Raw genomic sequence first — 19,700 nt, 5'->3', positions numbered from 1 at the left:
TGTCCTGAGGGTTTGGAGTGGGTTTCCTTACCTTTACTTTGTGTGATACATGAAAGGAGATATAAAAATAGTTGCTGAAACAATGAGAGCTAGATATTATTTAAATTACTGTAGGGCCCAGGGCCCCCTTCAGCACGATTCTAGGTATTTTATGTCTGTGTGATGTTTTGTGAAGGTTGCGTTTCAGGAAACAAACTTGTGTAATACGTTTGCTGGGAGTAGAAATTCTGTGCCTGACACTAGAGAGGAACTAGAAAATGTGTCTGGGGCGAGAAGCTCCTAAAACGGAACTTGGCTTGCAAAACCCTCTGAGCCCACACACCCTGTGGCCTTTATTTACCTCCCAACTGAGTCCTGGAGTCAACTTCGAATTAATGATGCCTGTTACCACGTTGTCAGCAGCCATGCTTGGATCTTGGTTTAGAGGAAAAGAAATTCAGCCAACACCTCATCCCCCTCCCCTCCAAGGGAGGTCAGAAGTTACTTGCTGTAGCACAGCTCTCTGCAGTTAATGGCTTGGGAATTATGAGTGAAGCAAGGACCTTGCCTGGTCCACATATGAGGGTCATCCCTTTCCTTAGGCCACGGAGAAACTAAATCTGCCTTCTGAGATCATGACCCCAAGCATACAGATTGACCCTTGGAGACCAGGCTAAGTCTTGTTAGTTTATCCCCAAGCCAGGAGAGCAAGCAGACTGCCTGGGTTTAACATGCAGTGAGGCCAGAATCATGAATGTTTCTGCGTTGGTAATTCAAATTCAACCACGAACATATCTCAACTCTATATCTACCAACAGTGTTCCAAGTGTGGGGGACATATTAGACAGGGAGGTGGAGTGACACACACAAACATCTGTATCCACTCCCTCCCCTGCCCCTTTCCTAATAGAGCGCAGCTTGTTCCGGTGCCCACCCTGTGCACCGTGATGTCCCTCTGGCCCCAGCCTCTGGGGGTAGGTCCCCCAGTGGTTTTGCTGTAGACATGAGATATGCACAGAAGTCTGCTAGGTGGTTTCTAGAGAAGACTTCCTTACTTCTGAGAGAGAGATGCAGGAAGAGATAGTCTTTTCATCACCTGGAATTATCATGTATCTATACATGATGACCAGAACTGTAGCAGCCACTCAGTTCAGCAGCAATGGCATAAACTGATTAAATGAACTCAGTCCACCTCTCTCGCTTTATATTCAGTGATTTATATTTGTCTTTGATTAGGCTTCTGTGGGAGAAGGCAATGGCACCCAACTCTAGTACTCTTGCCTGGAAAATCCCATGGATGGAGGAGCCTGGTAGGCTGCAGTCCATGGGGTTGCTAAGAGTCAGGCATGACTGAGCGACTTCACTTTCACTTTTCACTTTGACGCATTGGAGAAGGAAATGGCAACCCACTCCAGTGTTCTTTCCTGGAGGATCCCCAGGGTGGCAGAGCCTGGTGGGCTGCCATCTATGGGGTCGCACAGAGTCAGACATGACTGAAGTGATTTAGCAGCAGCAGCAGGCTTCTGTGAGTTGGAATTGCTATTATTTGCAGGCAAAGGAATCCTATACTATAGGCAGGAGTTGGATTACAAGAAAAATACATAAAAAGAGCACCCTTGCTAGCTTTTAATCACACAATACAAAAGTATCTAGCAGGAAGAGAGAACTCCATTTTGGCTCTCTGCCTACCTCCAACAATACACAGCTTAGGAAGCATATGTAGTTCAAGTTTATCACTTCATCTCTAGATTCATTCAATGGGCACATATTTTTCTCTTCAAAAAGAAAAAATCTTAAAAGTGGTAGACTGTCTATACTTTTCTTTTTACTTTTACAATTCATAAAACTTCAGTGGTTGGAATCCAGTTTCAAGTCTTGTTACCAAGTCCGAACTCATACTACTCCTTGCACAACAAACAGGCCAATAAATTGACTCACCAGTTGTTGGGGCAGAAATAGCGACTTTATTTGGAAAGCCAGCAGGCAGAGAAGCTGTCTGTGTCCCAGAGAGCCATCTTGCCTGGGTTTGGATGCTAGTTTCTTTTATAAAACAAAGAGTAGGGGGTGAGGAGGTAAAGTTTAAAAAGGTAATAGTTGTTGCAAATATTTCCTGGTTCCAACCAGACTCTGGAAGAGATGTGTTAATTGCTTTATTCTGGCAGTCATTTATAGGTGGGCCTTGGTGAGGATGTTTCCTGTGAGCTAAATGAGGGTACAGGTCAGGCTTAGGGGGCAGGATTCCAAGATATGGACCATCACATATACTTGAAGCTATAGGCAATCTCCTTTTAGTGATTAACTGTAGCAAAAACAATAGAGAAGGAAATGGCAACCCATTCTAGTATTCTTGCATGGAAAATAGCATGGACAGAGGAGCGTGGCAGGCTACAGTCCACAGTGTCATGAAGAGTCGGACACAGCTGAGAACAAAGACAATAGAACACAAAAGTTAAAGTAAAACAAACAGATCCAGTATGGCGTTAGATTTGATTTTGTTTGCTACAGTCCTAGTGGTCTTCACTTGCTTGCTGCTCTTCTTGGCTTATTTGTGAGTAGAAGCAGCACAAGGGCTGTGATTTAGGGTCAGTGTCCAGTTAATAAAAATAAATCGTGATACAAACATACATCTGTGGTAAGTCTTTAACACCTTCTCAATCATAAGATACTTTTCAAATGTTATGTAATTCTTTGAAGCTAGGTGTATTTTTCTATCCCTTTATAAATGCCATCTATAATTCCTAAGGAGAGATTTTCCTCTAAGGTGAACTTCAACACTTTCAGAGGGTAGAAATTTTTAAGTCCTTATATATGGCATGAACGTTGCAGAAAAGAAACTGTTCAGAGTGGTTACTTATGCAGAGAAATATAATTGGGCTAAAGAAATTACTTTTTATTTCAGTTCCCTTCAATATTGATTGAATTGTATTTACTCTGTACAAAAATTACTTTTAAACAAAATTGGGAGGGAAGACAAAAAGAAATTGTTGCTGTTGAAATACCTTCACATTTTCTGTAACACAAAGAATAATGTTTTCCAAAACAAAGAGGTACAAGATGGATTTCTTATAATCACTCCCATACATGTCTTCCTTGTTGACATTACCCCATTGATTTATGCCTCCTCATCTCTTAAAGTGTTAGTGCTTTGCCCTGCTTTTTATCCTTGGTTCATTGTATTGATAGAAATTCCTCATAGGCTTTTATTTCTTCTGTGAAATATTAAAGACTTTAATTTTTAGTTATCTTCATGAGCCTCCTTCTCCTGGTCCAGTGTCTTCTCAGTCTTAAGTATATGCTTAAGAAATACATCAACCCTTGTATCAGTTACGATGCTCAACTGCAGGTAACAGAGAACATTCGACTCAAAAAGGCTTAAAGAATGGGACATTTATATGCAACGTAATAAGAACTTCAGAGCTAGGGCAGGTCTGCTGCTGCTGCTGCTGCTGCTAAGTTGCTTCAGTCATGTCCAACCCCATAGACGGCAGCCCACGAGGCTCCCCCATCCCTGGGATTCTCCAGGCAAGAACACTGGAGTGGGTTGCCATTTCCTTCTCTAATGCGTGAAAGTGAAGTCGCTCAGTCATGTCCGACTCTCAGCGACCCCATGGACTGCAGCCCACCAGGCTCCTCCGTCCATGGGATTTTCCATGTAGGTCTAGGATTGGTTAATTCAGCTACTCAGCAAAGTACTTGAAGATGCAAATTGCTCTCACATTTCTGCCCTACTTTCTTCTCCATCTCTTCTCCAAAGGCTAATGCCACTCCTGATCCCAGGATGGCTGTCACATTCATCACATACAGGCATGATACTGGCCTGCAGGGAAGGACTATTACTTTCTGTAAACTGTCTTTTAAGAGAAAGACCTTTTCATGATTTCTTCAACAGATGTCCCTCACATCTAGTGGCCAGAATTGCATCAGATATAAGGTGAAGTACAAACACTGGAAAATCGCATGAACGGAGGAGCCTGGTAGGCTACAGTCCATGGGGTCTCATAGAGTCAGACATGACTGAGCGACTACTTAAGTAAATACAAAGACTTTAAGGATCAGGGAGACCTAAATCAATGTGATGATATCAGCTAGAGAGATAGATGTGGGCTTATGTCTTAGTCAGTTACTGGTGAGGGGATTCCAGGATTAGACCAATCATGATTGATTACCAGGGCAGGAAGCAACTTCCTCTGAAGCACATGGAAAATAGCTATCTGAACAAATCAGGGTTGTTAGCAAAGAAAATGTATGTTGGAGGTGTGACAGTTAGGCTTTGGGTTTGGATAAAGGAAATGGTTTGAGGTTAGGCAACCATCAGTGTCTGCTAAAACACTGCCTTTATTGGTTTCCATTCCTTTTAAATCTAATAAATACGATAACCCTGAGAACAGATTCCTTTGCCTGGCATAGCCTAGATTCTTCCCCTAACTGGGAGGAATCCGTTTTCACTTTATTTCCAGAGTTCAAAAAACATACAAATGCTTTTTCTTTTTTCCTTAAGAGCAATGACAGCAGAGCAACCAAGCAAATATAAAATGAATATGTATTGCTTTCATATCAAAATCTGTCTAGCCATCTCACAATTTACTTACTTACTGTCTGTCTCCAATTTGTTTTCTGCACAGGATTTAAAAGAATTCTGTTAGCCACATAGGGAAGTCATCAAAGTTTATTTATAAATGTGCTATGAGAATACCAAGTTATCTACAATTCTTTATAGGTTTTGAAGAATGATTCATTATTTTGACTGATTGGAAATATACAGAGGGAAGTGTGCCTTTAGCCTCTTGTGTTTTTAGCGTTCTTGAGAAGTTGTTTCCACTCTTTACAGGTCTTTGGAGGTAGTGGACGGAGCACATGTGGCTGGAGAGTATGAAGAATTTACACTGTACTGCGGGGAGTCCCAGTTCTTTCACACCACCTGTGAGATGCCTGGTGCTTTACCTACAGAGTCTGGAATCTTTAAAAAGGTAATGCTTCATTTCCAATATTTGACTCCTAGGACTAAACACTTTACTGAATTAAAGCAGTGTAAAATAACACCTGTCTGGTTGAAAAACATAGTTAAAAACATCGTAGATGGTTAAAAGATCATTACATATCAAAGCACCATGATAATAAATCAGGATCAAAGGATGAGTTTGAATCTTTGCTCTTTGCTGCCTTCAGAAGTTCTGCCTGGTTGTCATGGGTGCCTTTTGCTGCCTTTTCCCCTTTATATACCTTTAACTCAAAGATATACAAAGTAAAATGACATCAATATTTGGAAACAGTGATTCTTTTCCATAAAAAGCATTTTATTTACTTACATTTCCTTCCTACTGTAAGGCATTTAGAGTTGTTACCATTCTATCAGTAGTTACATTTTAATATCTAGATATTTGCATAGAAAGTTCTAACTTAACTATATTGCTTTAAAAGTTTTCCCCCAGGTGGGAGATAAAAGTATATTCTTATTAACTGCATTCTTTTACCCATGAAAGGACATGGCTTGTGCACTTGCCTGCAAGCAGCAAGATAAAATAAAGTCTTGACTCACAGTATGAGAGCTGGTTTAGCTGCCAGACTTTGAAGGCTGTATAATACAGTTCTTGTTACAACTTCTTAGAAGATCACTGAGGGTTAGCAATAAAAGATAGTTCGTCATGAAAGAAATCCCCTCCCCAGAGGAGTTTTAGTAATGTTGTATATTAAAAGTGAAACAGTTACTTAGTGCAAGATGAAAAATTTGGAGATTGGATATACAACACTGTGAATGTATTTAGGACTACTGATGTATTTAGGATTAAATGTATTTAGGACTGCTGAGCTGTATATTTAAAATGGTTAAGATAGTAAATTGTATGTATGTGTATTTTACCACAATGAAAAAATTTTAAAAATATCCTTGGTGATAAGCTGTAAGAAAGCTGTAAGAAAAAAAGACATGATGATATCATAAGCTCATATTTTACAGTTTATTAGACAATAAAAGTGGGTAGAGAAATTCACAGAAAATACTTTCTAACACAAAATAGCATAATTTATCAATGAGTACCAGAAGTATAAAATTAAGTTTTATAAAGTGGTGAAATGAAAAAATCAAATTTAACTTTAAAAAATTAAGTAACCTGGCTTACTATAATTTATATGTACTTTCAAATTGGTTTTACATTTTGTTCTTCTTTATAAGAAACAGTTTGTAACTGGAAACAAAACCTGATAAATCCAGTCACTGGCCATGAGTTTTGAGTTGTTTTCTATATTTGTCCCTTAATAATTATAATTCTGCAAGTGTCATGTCATTAAGTATCTCATGATATTTACTGAAGTCCAGGAAACAGTTGGTGGCAGCACGTAAAGTTGGGCCAAAAGTAACTTCCCTGAGAGAGGGATGACTGTGAAGGGTCTGTGGTACTTCCTCCCTTGGTCTACAGTTCAACAGTAGCCGTGTCTTCTTCACGATACTCTCACTCTGTCTAGACATGCTCTCTCGACACTTGCTTGCTGTCCCAGGATGCAGTCAAGGAGGGCTGGCAGGGAGGAGGAGGCCAGGCAGAACACCCGGGAAAGGCAGATGCCAGGGACCAGAAATGGATGAATTGGGCACCCAGTGTAGGAAGGGAGCCAGGGCAGATAGAAGACAGGCAGGAACTTGAAGAAGGGAGAGCATAGGCAAAGTGTTGTTCTGGCTACAGTGTCTCCACGTGTCGCCTGAAATGGGATCAGCCAGGCACTGCACCACACCATCCTGCTCAGCGATGGTCAAATGCCCACACCAGGAAGAACAGGCTTCCAGGTCCACTTCTGGATCTGCTGGTTGTCTCTCCTTCTCCCTCTCTCTCCCCCTCCATCATCCCTCATGGGTCTGACTCTGTATCTTTCTCATCTGTGTATTCTATAAGGACTGGAAGAAAAGAAGAGGCATAGTGCTCTCTTGCCTACTGATGGTGTTCTCAATTTTATGTCTCTTGAGATCATAGCTGAGATGTGTAACTAGACCATTTTCAGAAGTGTAGGACAGCTCCATACCACCAGTCTGACCAGTATTACTGAGAAACAGAAATTAGCTCCACATAGATTCTGGGTAATTCATACCTACTGTAAGTGCCAGGGTGCCTCCCATACCTTTCAAAGGATTCTTCTTAGTCTACTCTCTGCAACGAGCCTGGGCATTTCCTACAGGATTCAGCAGATTTACTAGGCAATTGTATCAGCATCACCCTTGGTATCTTTCCCAGGCAGAAGGCCATCAGTTCTTCTTAAGATCCCAGAGTTGATCTAGCTCTCTAAGTTATATCTGTTTATTCAGACAAATGTTTCAGGTGTGTGTGTTTTTTTTTTTTTTTTTTTGGATTGGAATTATTTTTTAACATAAATTTATTTATTTTAATTGGAGGCTAATTACTTTACAATATTGTATTGGTTTTGCCATACATCAACATGAATCCGCCACGGGTATACACGTGTTCCCCATCCTGAACCCCCCTCCCACCTCCCTCCCTGTACCATCCCTCTGGGTCATCCCAGTGCACCAGCCCCAAGCATCCTGTATCATGCATCAAACTTGGACTGGTGATTCATTTCATATGTGATATTATACATGTTTCAATGCCATTCTCCCAAATCATCCCACCCTCTCCCTCTCCCTCAGAGTCCAAAAACTGTTTTATACATCTGTGTTTCTTTTACTGTCTCGCATACAGGGTTATTGTTACCATCTTTCTAAATTCCATATATATGCATTAGTATACTGTATTGGTGTTTTTCTTTTTGGCTTACTTCACTCTGTATAATAGGCTCCAGTTTCATCCACCTCATTAGAACTGATTCCAGTGTATTCTTTTTAATGGCTGAGTAATATTCCATTGTGTATATGTACCACAGCTTTCTTATCCATTCATCTGCTGGTGGACAGCTAGGTTGCTTCCATGTCCTGGCTATTATAAACAGTGTTGTGATGAACACTGGGGTACATATGTCTCTTTCAATTCTGGTTTCCTCAGTGTGTATGCCCAGTAGTGGGATTGCTGCGTCATAAGGCAGTTCTATTTCCAGTTTTTTAGGGAGTCTCCACACTGTTTTCCATAGTGGCTGTACTAGTTTGCATTCCCACCAACAGTGTAAGAACGTTCCCTTTTCTCCACACCCTCTCCAGCATGTATTGCTTGTAGACGTGGATAGCAGCCATTCTGACTGGCGTGAAATGGTACCTCATTGTGGTTTTGATTTGCATTTCTCTGATAATGACTGATGTTGAGCATCTTTTCATGTGTTTGTTAGCCATCTGTATGTCTTCTTTGGGGAGATGTCTGTTTAGTTCTTTGGCCCATTTTTTGATTGGGTTGTTTATTTTTCTGGAATTGAGCTGCAGGAGTTGCTTGTATATTTTGGGGATTGTTTGTCAGTTGCTTCATTTGCTATTATTTTCTCTCATTCTGAAGGCTGTCTTTTCACCTTGCTTATAGTTTCCTTTGTTGTGCAGCAGCTTTTATTTTAATTAGGTCCCATTTGTTTATTTTTGCTTTTATTTCCAATATTCTGGAAGGTGGGTCATAGAGGATCCTGCTGTGATGTATGTCAGAAAGTGTTTTGCCTATGTTCTCCTCTAGGAGTTTTATAGTTTCTGGTCTTACATTTAGATCTTTAATCCATTTTGAGTTTACTTTTGTGTATGGTATTAGAAAGTGTTCTAGTTTCATTCTTTTACAAGTGGTTGTCCAGTTTCCCCAGCACCACTTGTTAAAGAGATTGTCTTTTCTCCATTGTATATTCTTGCCTCCTTTGTCAAAGATAAGGTGTCCATAGGTGCTTGGGTTTATCTCTGGGCTTTCTATTTTGTTCCATTGATCTGTATTTCTGTCTTTGTGCCAGTACCATACTGTCTTGATGACTGTGGCTTTGTAGTAGAGCCTGAAGTCAGGCAGGTTGAGTCCTCCAGGTCCACTCTTCTTTCTCAAGATTGCTTTGGCTATTCAAGGTTTTTTGTATTTCCATACAAATTGTGAAATTATTTGTTCTAGCTCTGTGAAAACTACTGTTGATAGCTTGATAGGGATTGCATTGAATCTATAGATTGCTTTAGGTAGTATACTCATTTTCACTATATTGATTTTTTTCGATCCATGAACACGGCATATTTCTCCATCTATTAGTGTCCTCTTTGATTTCTTTCACCAGTGTTTTATAATTTTCTATATATAAATGTTTCAGTTTATATTTGCACTGAAGTTAAGCCAAGTGTCTTCCCCCAAACAATTAAGATTTATTCATTCTCTTTATATGTTCCGCACACTCTATGTTATTGTGTTTGTTTACTTATTTAACATGTTGTTAAAATTCCTTAGATATTCTTTAGAGCTGACAATATTGTATTGAATCCTTTAATTAAAAGAAGACATTTGTTCTACCTGCTTGTATAAATGGAAACGGATTTTTAAATACTAAGATAATATTGCCTCTCAAACGAGTATATACATCAGCTAGGGAAAAGAGCTTGTGGGTCCTCAGTCATGTCCGACTCTTTGCAACCCCATGGAATGTAGCCCACCAGGCATCTCTGTCCATGGAATTTTCCAGGCAAGAATACTGCAGTGGGTTGCCACTTCCTAGGTAAAAGAGCACAACCACAAATCAAAGCAGAATATTACTAGAATTTAAATCTTATATGAGAAAAATCACCAAGGATCTTATTTATTTACACAAAACAAGTTTTTCCTTTAAACAGCTACATAAAACCTTTAGTCAGCTTTAGTGTAGAAGATATTTATGTTAAATATTTATATTTGTAATAGACTTTTCATATGAGAGAAAAGCATAAGAAAGTGGTATCATTAAGTGAAAACATATATCATCTATGATAATCATAATGAATAATTCTTTCTTTGTATGTAAGAAAGGATTAACCTTGTACATTAATATATATTTTTGCTGTATTTGTATACTTCTTATATTTACTACTTAGTTCATTTGTAAATGAAAATGTCTTAATTCTACTACATAAGGATATTTCTGGGATGTGAAAGAATACCTTTTATTTTTACTTTTTAAATTATGAAATATAACATATGTACAAAAGACTTAGAACATATTACATATAATGGTTACATATAATGCCACTGTATAATTACAATTATTTTTTAAAGTAGATGAATTAAGATTTTAGGTGGAGTTTCAATTTCAAACTCTCAAAAATTAATAGAATGAATACACAGAGAAGTAGAAGGATATAGTAGACTCTTTATTAATTAAAGCATTTCTTAAAAAAAAGAATAAGAATACCAACCAATGTATCATTAATTAAAATTAGCATCATCAAAAAGGGTAATTACCTTAATGAGAATTTCAGTGATCTCTAGTAGGAAAATCTCTTAATTTTCCTTCAATTCTAATCACTTTCTTTGATCTAGAAAATTTCTCTAACAATAGTGATGATAAGTGAAACTGTCACATTTTCAATCATTCTGGAGCCAAACTTAAGCAAGTTAAAGGGAATAAACAGGTACAGCAATTGTTTGATTAAGGGGGAAAAGCTTTTTCTTTTTTTAACCATTTGGATATTTTATTCTGAACTTGGATAAAGTCTCTATTTCCCATTGCCTGTGTGTATGCATGTGTATAGTGTATGTGTACGTACTTTTTAAAAGAAAAAATAAGCCCTGCACCCCCAAACCAAAGTAACTATAATCTATAGAACAGAAGGAATTTTGCCAAATCAGGGCTGCTCCTCTAGTAGTCACATGTACAGATTTTGATTCTTGTCTATGCTTCTCTGAGCCATCATTCAGGAGACATCTGTGAATCTTTCATCTCACTCTTGCGATTGGGATGCTCCCAAGTCATCCAAAACATATCTGATTTAGTCTCAAGTACCTCAAAGGTGTTTCTACCACCATCACTTTTGACAGCTTTTTCATCACCCAATTAATCTTATAATTGTCAAGGTGGAGTGTTTTCCAGCTTCCACCCTGGTTATTCTAGTTTAGTCAATACGGATAACAATTCAGTTCAACAAGCATTTGTTCAGGTAGTAAAGAGGACAGAATATTTCCTAACATGTTCATTTACCATGTTCCTCAGGTAGCTGACCACACTGAGAGGCAAGGTCTCATTTCTCTTCCCAACCCCCTCATTTCCCCCTTTTCTCTCTCTCCCTAGCTGTTCTACGTGGCCAACCAATTTTCCTCTGGATGGCCAATCCCCAGATTTAACTCATTTCTTAGGCTGGACCAAGTTCAAAATATGAATTACTTATGAAGCCTCCCACAATGGAGGAGACTCTGGTTCGATTCCTGGGTCAGGAAGATCCACTGGAGAAGAGATAAGCTACCCACTCCAGTGTTTTTGGACTACCCTTGTAGCTCAGCTGGAAAAGAATCCACCTGCAATGTGGGAGACCTGGATTCGATCCCTGGGTTGGGAAGATCCCCTGGAGAAGGGAAAGGCTACCCACTCCAGTATTCTGGCCTGGAGAATTCCATGGACTGTATAGTCCATGGGTTTGCAAAGAGTTGGACACAACTGAACAACTTTCACTTTCCCACTTTAAGAGGCCTCAGACTTGTCCACCCAGCCCAATCACCTGGTGCCCAGTGTTGGGTCTTCTCCACTATTGGGCTGGCCTAGGACACAGTGTACTAACATTGGTCACTTGGTTCCTACACTTTGTCTTAGATCACCCAGGTTACTAATCCCACCCAGAGCCCTTCTGAAGTTATCCTGCAAGAAGTAAGACCTTTGAAATCCTGAGTTCCAACTCCCTAATGCTAATCCTGAGAATGAGGTATTTACTTACTAAGTTAAGTCCTTCCCAATAGTGACTTCCTTGAAGGACTTATGAGTGTCATCTATCCCTTCCAGAACTACATTTGACACTCCTGGTGGCACTTCATCTTACCTGCATGTGTGATCAGAGATTGCTGGGCCTTAGAACTACCCTGTCCCAGATCTCTGCTTATATCGTCTATCAGATCTTGATATCATTTTACCCACCCCACCCTGGGACTCTGTCCATACTGGATGCATGGCAGGATTCTTTCTGTGCTCTATAAGCACTATTCTAAAAGGCTAAATATACTGTTAGGAAGGACTTCCCTGGAGGTCCAATGGTTAAGACTCAACACATCCAATGCAGGGGTACAGGTTTGATCCCTGGTTGGGGAACTAAGATACTGCATGCCATGTGGTCAAAAATACACACACACACACAAATGCACACACATGCACACACACATGCACACACACACACACACACTGGTAGCAAAAAAAAATTCAACATAGAGAGCGATGTGTACAGTATGTTACATTTTGTGTAAAAGGGGAATTGGAATATACACATATCTTTGTAGATGCATTAAGGAATTATGAAAGGATACATGAAAAATTAGTGATAATTACTTATCACTAGTAATAGTGATAGAGGTAGGGGGAAAGAACAGATGGGATGCAGGTGGGAGGGAAACATCCTACTGTGTTATTTCTCATATTTTGAATTTTGAACCATTTGAAAGTATTGCCTATTCAAAATTTTTTGATGATGGAGAAATGAATAGATATGATTTAAGTTAAATTTTGATTAAAGGTCATACCTATTCATCCCTTCATCTTCAAAAAATAGGCAATACTTTCAAATGGTTCAAACTTCAAAATATGTGATTAATGGTACATTGAAACGGTTTAGGAATGCATGTGTGATTTTTTTATGTTTCTCTGATTTGCTGTAAACAGTACCAGTCCTGATTGCATTGTCCAAGGGGATGTCAGGTTGTTCTAAGTTTCTTATTGCACCATTCTACTACCTTTGCCTATAATCTTTCCCATGCCTAGAAAGTCTTTTCACTTGTCTACTTGCAAAATTCTACTCATCCTTTAAGATTCTGCTCAAACACTTCTTTCTTTGTGATCCCTGCCCTGGAAAACATGTTCATTTACCATGGATGTATCACGAACTAGGCACTTACCATATTGATTTTCAAGTCTCTTTCCTTATCAGACTAGGAGGCCCTCAGGGTCAGACTGCATCTGTATGGCTGGAACATTATCTATAAATTTTGCATGAATGAAATACCGTCGGTTCGTAATAAAAGGTAGTAGAAAACAATGCTGTTGCAAATGTGCAGCATTTCAGCTCTAGTTTGGTTGAATTTTTATTTATGCTTTCAAAGGTAGAGTTTTAAGTCCACTGAATGTGTATATATACGTAGGCAAGCCACGTGTGAGCAGCAGAAAGGCAATGTGACTGTTTCCAGAGCATGACTCCACCTTCCTTCTCCAGCACTTAGGCTGTGGGGTTGCAAAGATCAAAGTGGATCATGGTGGCACAGGGAACATTTTTTGTCTGAAAAAGCTTGGTATTACTGGATGTAGCAAGAGCTGCCTTTTCTGCATAAGAAATTTCACATGTTGGGTCTTCTGTAGGCTGGAGAATGTTGCTTTAGTATCCTAAGAATAGTAATACAAAAGCAGGACATGGTATACCAGTTCTTTTTCTCTTAAAACCTAAATATCTGATCTTACAAGAAAAAGACTGATTGCCTGTGTATAGCTAGCTCTGGGAAAATCAAGCCTGTATATAGCTATTTATGATACTGTACATTTAAATGCATCATAGTCACGAGGAGGTAACAGGAAATCAATGAGTGATTTGTTGTTGTTTTTATACACCACGTACATGTGTTGTCTTCCTTTGCGGTAATAACTATGGGTGCTGTTTATTTACATACGTATAAATAAACATATTAGTATATATTAGCCAGTCCATTTCCCTGTAACCTATAAAGCTTTGTCTCTAGTCAGGTTTTGTTTTGTTTTGTTTTGTTTTAAAGCTTGGTAATATATTCATCATTTTTCTTCTCAATATTTGTTTATTGCAAAAAATATCAAAGAGTATGAAACATACAAAATAAAGACAAATTCTCCCATCACACTTGAAAGTAGCTAGTTTGGTATATATCCTCTCAAAGCTTTTTGTTATGCATTTATAGAAATAGAGTTAGTTTATTCATGCTTTTTCCACCAGAAGGGATCATATACTGCATTGTTGTTGTTCAGTCATTCAGTAGTGTCAGACTCTGTGACCCCATGGACTGCAGCACGCCAGGCTTCCCTTTCCTTCACCATCTCCCAGAGCTTGCTCAAACTCATGTCCATTGAATTGGTGATGCCATCCAACCATCTCATCCTCTGTCCTCCCCTTCTCTTCCTGCCTTCAATCTTTCCCCTCATCAGAGTCTTCTCCAGTGAGTCAGTTCTACACATCAGGTGGCCAAAGTATTGGAGCTTCAGTTTCAGCATCAGTGCTTCCAATGACTATTCAGGGTTGATTTCCTTTAGGTTTGACTGGTTGGATCTCCTTGCAGTCCAAGGGACTCTCAAGAGTCTTCTCCAGCACCATAGTTCAAAGCATCAATTTGTCTGTGCTCAGCTTTCTTTATAGTCCAACTCTCACATTCATACATGACTACCGGAAAAACCATAGCTTTGACTAGATGGACCTTTTTCGGCAAACTAATGTCTCTGCTTTTTAATATGCTCTCTAGGTTTGTCATAGCTATACTGCATGCAATTCTCTAATTCATTTCTTTTTACTAAGCAGTCTTTGTGATCACCTTTTCAAATCAGTATCTATGCATTTGCCTCTTTTGAACGGTTAGTATTCCATATGTAGTATGGAATAAGGTAGTATTCCATATGTCTATTACAATGACTCTACTATTCTCTAGTTAACCAATATTTATGAACACTAAAGTTATCTGCACTTAAAAAAATTTTTTTTACATATTTCCATCTCTATGGGGTTTTTTGATCAATATTTCTATGGGATAAATTCTCTAGAAGTGAAATTACTAAATCAAAAGCACACTTATTTTTAGATGTTATAGATATTGTCAAATGATCCATAAAAGGTTTTATCAGCCTAAGCTCCCAGCCAAAGTGAATGAATGTGCCTATTTTTCTACCACTTTATAAATGTAATTGATGTAATGTAATTGATCTTTTTCATTTTGCTGTTCTGTTGATATCTCATTGTTTATACTTGTAGTTCTTCAGTTAACAAAGAGGTCAAACTTTTGTTTTTACATTTATTGGCCATTTGCATTTCTTCAGTGAATTATCTTTTCATGTTTTCTGCTCATTTCATGTTCTTCTGCTCATTTATGTGTTGGGTTTATCTTGCTTATGATACTGTGACAAAGTGATAATCATTGATATTCAAAATGGATAAAAATTGTTTTTACAGGGAACATTTTAACCTTTTGCATTCTTTTAAAAAAATAATTTAGTGTTTGGTTATCCAATTAGGGTTTAAATTTGCTGTTTGTTTTTAGGGTTGAGAGTTCTGTGTAGGAGAAACTGTTAAGTTGTGAGAAACCAAAATGCTTCCCAGCTCTTACTAGAGAATGAGTATCAGAGGAGATGGGACCATGAGTGGGGCTTCTGAAATTATACTTTCTGGTCATTCATGCAGTGGACTTAAATGACAGTCTCAGAAGAGTCGCTGAGATGTTTTTCCCTCTCATTCACTCCAATTCTACTCCTGCATGTCTTTCAGTCCCTTTGTTCAAATGAATTTCTTGAACTTACAATTTAAAATATTTACAACAGTCTTAGATTCAAACTACCAAGGACTGAACATTTAAAGTCCTTCTGGATTCTATTTCTAGTTCTGTCAGGAATCCTTGGCTGATAGTCATCCTTACCAGCATGCCTGTCTTGTAAGGAAATCGTTAATGATTGTAAAGCCTAGGGCATATACAGAGCTCTCTGTAAGTAGTAATTACGGTTATTGTTCTCTTGGCATCCTTAAATTTCAAACTGAATTCCTACCAGCTAATGTAGTGCAAGCGAAACTTAAAGCTCTTGTGACATCATTCCCATAATAAAGAGGAGTGGCTGGCCAGTGATGCTCATTTGTTTTCCTGAAGACATCAGGAGAGGATCATACATCATTTTGGCTGTAGAGATGAAAATGTAGGACTTCATCTTCTTTTGAATATTCTAATCATAGAATATTTGTTTTGATCAGAAATCCCTCATTGAGATCCATCTTTAGTCAAGAACAAAGCCCTCTGGCTATGCTCAATGACATTTGGGCCAATTGGAACCATATCTGGTTGCTTATGTAACTCTAGACACCCCACTTCTTCTGCAATTACTACTTCTGTCCTGAGGAAACTCTGAAGACTGGTCCAATCCAGAACCTCGATGGGGGGTCGAACCTGCTGTGGGTGTGGCTGTGGCAGGTACGATGGGTGTGCCAACAATCGCAGCAGGAGTGTGGACCCTCGGAATAGATACCCTGCCTCCCGGAATAGATATGAAAATTCTAGAAACAGGTACTATGCCAGGGATCTTGAGGTAAGTCCTTGCTGAGGGAATCCTTCTGAATCATTGATTTGTCCAATGTCTCTTTAACAACAATTGAGCATGGGTTACATGATTGTGAATGAGAATGTGTTACTGTTTCACAAGGCTAATGCCATGTTCATCTTAAATATTTGAAAGTATCTCGAGCACTATTTATTCATATACTAAGATACTTTTTTCTTAGTGTTAAACATTTCTTTTTGTTTTGCAGTCAGTTAAAGCTTTACTCAGAAGGGCAATGCCAGTGAGGGTAGCTCCTGCTGCACACTGTTCTCTGGGACAGTCCTCCCTGGTTTAAGCTTTTTAGAACTCCTTACACTGTAAGAGAACCATGCTGCTTCACATTCTCCTCAAAACCACTTTCGTTTGCACTGAGCTTATTTGCATTTAGTAATTGAATCAGATATTAAATCATATAAAGGTGTTTTGAGCAGTGGAATGTTTTAAGAGTCTGGATCAACTGCTCAGAACTGCTTTTTGTGTACCTAATTTGACAGGAGATGCTGTCTTAAAACTGAGAGGTGACTCGAGGTCTTAAACCCAGTGGTCACTCACTATTCCCAGTCTCTGTTTGTAAAAGCCAGTGTGTTTTTTCAGTAGATTTTCTGTGCTACTTTGTAGCATGTAGGGTAGCCAGCACCCGCCAGTGTGAGCTTGCCTTTGCTGCTTATTCATCCCCCTTTTCTCCACCTGTAATATTATACATCTGCTTTGTTTTGCCCAGGAAAACTTTGAAGCTACGGGAATGGAATGTATAGAATGTGTATGTCAGACTAGTTTTGTAATGTGCTTTAGGAAAAGCAAGCCATGTGTACTTCTGACCTGCTGTTTTCCTCAAGATGCTGATTAGAGTGTAACCCATAATCTATTGAAATGGTAATAGATTTAAATGTATAAATATGTGTTTGTGTCTATATACATACATATATTTATGCTGTGTGTTGCACACACACATGCACACGAACTTTTGAAAAATATCTGAATGCTAAATCGGCAAATGAAGATGGAATAAAACTTTTGAAGTTTAATACTTTGCAGACCATATTGGTCAGATGGATCTCTTAGCCATTTCTTATATTCAAGTCTGAAGAGAAGAGACTTAATATTTTCATTATTCTGTGCTTAGTCCCATGATTATTGATTTTACTGTCTTTTCTTCTTAGTAGAGCTTTGATATCTCTCTGCTATTGTACATAATGACTTTGGTTTTTGGAAGCTTTAGGCAAACATCATCTATAGAGAGGTCAAAATTTTACAATGTATCAATTTGTGTCCTTTGCTAATTAGTGGTTCACTATCAGCTACCAGGGGGTATTTTTAATGACTTTTAACCAGCAACATGGAAAAAATGTTCAGAAGAACATGGGGAAAAACAAAAACTTGTGACTGGAGGACAACAAGATAACACTAACTTAAAATGCTTAGAGCCTTTGGGTAACATGTGATTGTGAGAGATCTCTGTGATTATGATAATTGTAACCTAAGAGAATCGCTCCAAGGCAACCTCGGTCATCTCAGTTAACAGTACGCCATCTCACCTAATCCCTTGCTGACTTTGAATGTAGGTCTTAGAAACTTGAATGTGCTGTTAACACATCAAGATAATCTGAACAAGAACCCCAAATAATGTGGAAATTTTTTACTAGTTTATTTTGTTTTAATAGTATCTTAAAATGAAGATCGACCAGTTTAGAAAATGAGGGAAGTAGAGACTGATCTGTCATTGATAGTAAACTCCCAACTTAAAGCATCTCCCTGTTGGTGATAATAGAAAGAAAGTGAAGTCGCTCAGTCGTGTACAACTCTGCAACCCCATGGACTGCAGCCTACCAGGCTTCTCTGTCCATGGGATTTTCCAGGCAAAAATACTGGAGTGGGTTGCCATTTCCTTCTCCAGGGGATCTTCCTGACCCAGGGACTGAACCCGGGTCACCTGCATTGTAGGCATACACTTTACAGTCTGAGCATAAACGGACCAGGGAAGTCCGTTGGTGATAATATTCAAACCAGTGCAGAGGACTTTGCCCTTGGGTTCTCTCATAAGCTTTTTCCAAAATAGCTAAAGAGACTATCAAAATACTTCTAATAATTAACTTCTGTGAGTTTACCAATTAAGTGAAGTTTCATCATAGTGTATATGTTAATTCAAAATATTGAATTTTTTCAGTTATTTTACAAAATGACAATTTATAACAATGATAAATACCTTTTAAAAAGAGACCTCTTTGATTTTCTGTGTTATTTTAAAACTGCAATAGTCCAAACTGGCTAAAGTAATCTAGTAAGTACCTGTGAATACAAAAAATTATGCCTGATCAGTATCTATTCATCTTTAAAATTCAAGTTAAATATTATCTCATTTGTGAAATTTTCCTGAATTCTCAGTTGGTATTGTCTGATGTCTCTCATGTTCTCATGGAGTTTTATAATATCCCAAGTGATTTCTTCATATTATTATTCAGAAATTATATCTCTTCTCCACTACGCTACTCCCACTCACATTTTATTTACACCTGATGCTGTGCCTGTGGTATAGAAGACACTCAAAACCCATAATTGCAATAACTGGAAAAGTGAATTATAAATACAGAATTATTAGCCCAAAACAAGAGCTCTGATTTCAGCTCTGCTTTAGATCAACTGTGTTATCTTGGGTGAGTTATTTATCCTTGCTGGGCATCAGCTTTTAATTTATAAATTAGGAAATGAGAATTGGATGAGACAGTGCTCTGTAGAGCTCTTGGGATCCTCTGAGGTGCCCTGGAGGCTACAACAGCAAGAAAGGGATCGATGGAAAGCTGGATGGGAGAGGAACTCAGGCCTGCAAGCTTCATGCCTTGTCTTCATTCAGAGATACTGACTTATTGATATGTTTGTTTTCTATATGACTAAATCCCTCTATCACTTCCTTTGAATAAAATGCTTTACTGTTGATAAAATCATGAAAACAGCTGGACTAGATTACTGATAATGTTCGTCTAATTCTAATGTCTGTAACATTTGTATTAATTTATCATATTGCCTTTTAAGAGAAATTTAATTACATTGCTCTCACTGACTTGTTTATATGTTCACTGCCCTCCCCATATATAAGTCTTTTCTGTTCTGTTTGTGCTTAGCCAACTTGTCTATTACAACTTGTATTTAGTTTTTAAATCTGAGTAAGCTGCTTGTCCCTACCAAATGTTCTTTTGTTCATAAAAAATCATTCTTAAATTTAATGAATTGTTTTGAAATTCATTCTTATCTATCTGAGCATAGAAACCTTGAATATCTAGTTTTATCTACAAATCTGGTGAAGATATTCTTAATTACTTCCTTCTGGTCATTTATGAAGTCACTGCGTAGAATGATATTCAGGTTGGAGTTATTGTGTGTTG

The 19,700-nt window shown here is 38.3% G+C and overlaps 1 protein-coding gene across 1 annotated transcript in view; it reads left to right on the top strand.

Moving 5' to 3' along the window:
* CRYBG1 (crystallin beta-gamma domain containing 1) overlaps nt 1-19,700 on the top strand; it is a 229,087-nt gene that overhangs the window by 95,414 nt on the left and 113,973 nt on the right. The window contains exon 2 of the mRNA XM_040238556.1: nt 4,808-4,946. Within this exon, the coding sequence (XP_040094490.1) occupies nt 4,808-4,946 (139 nt within the window). The remainder of the gene's footprint in view (nt 1-4,807; nt 4,947-19,700) is intronic.

Source organism: Oryx dammah, unplaced genomic scaffold, assembly GCF_014754425.2.
Source record: "Oryx dammah isolate SB20612 unplaced genomic scaffold, SCBI_Odam_1.1 HiC_scaffold_4, whole genome shotgun sequence".
Lineage (NCBI taxonomy): Eukaryota > Metazoa > Chordata > Mammalia > Artiodactyla > Bovidae > Oryx > Oryx dammah.
Note: the sequence above shows the minus strand (reverse complement) of the source record. Positions and strands in the feature narration are given on the sequence as shown.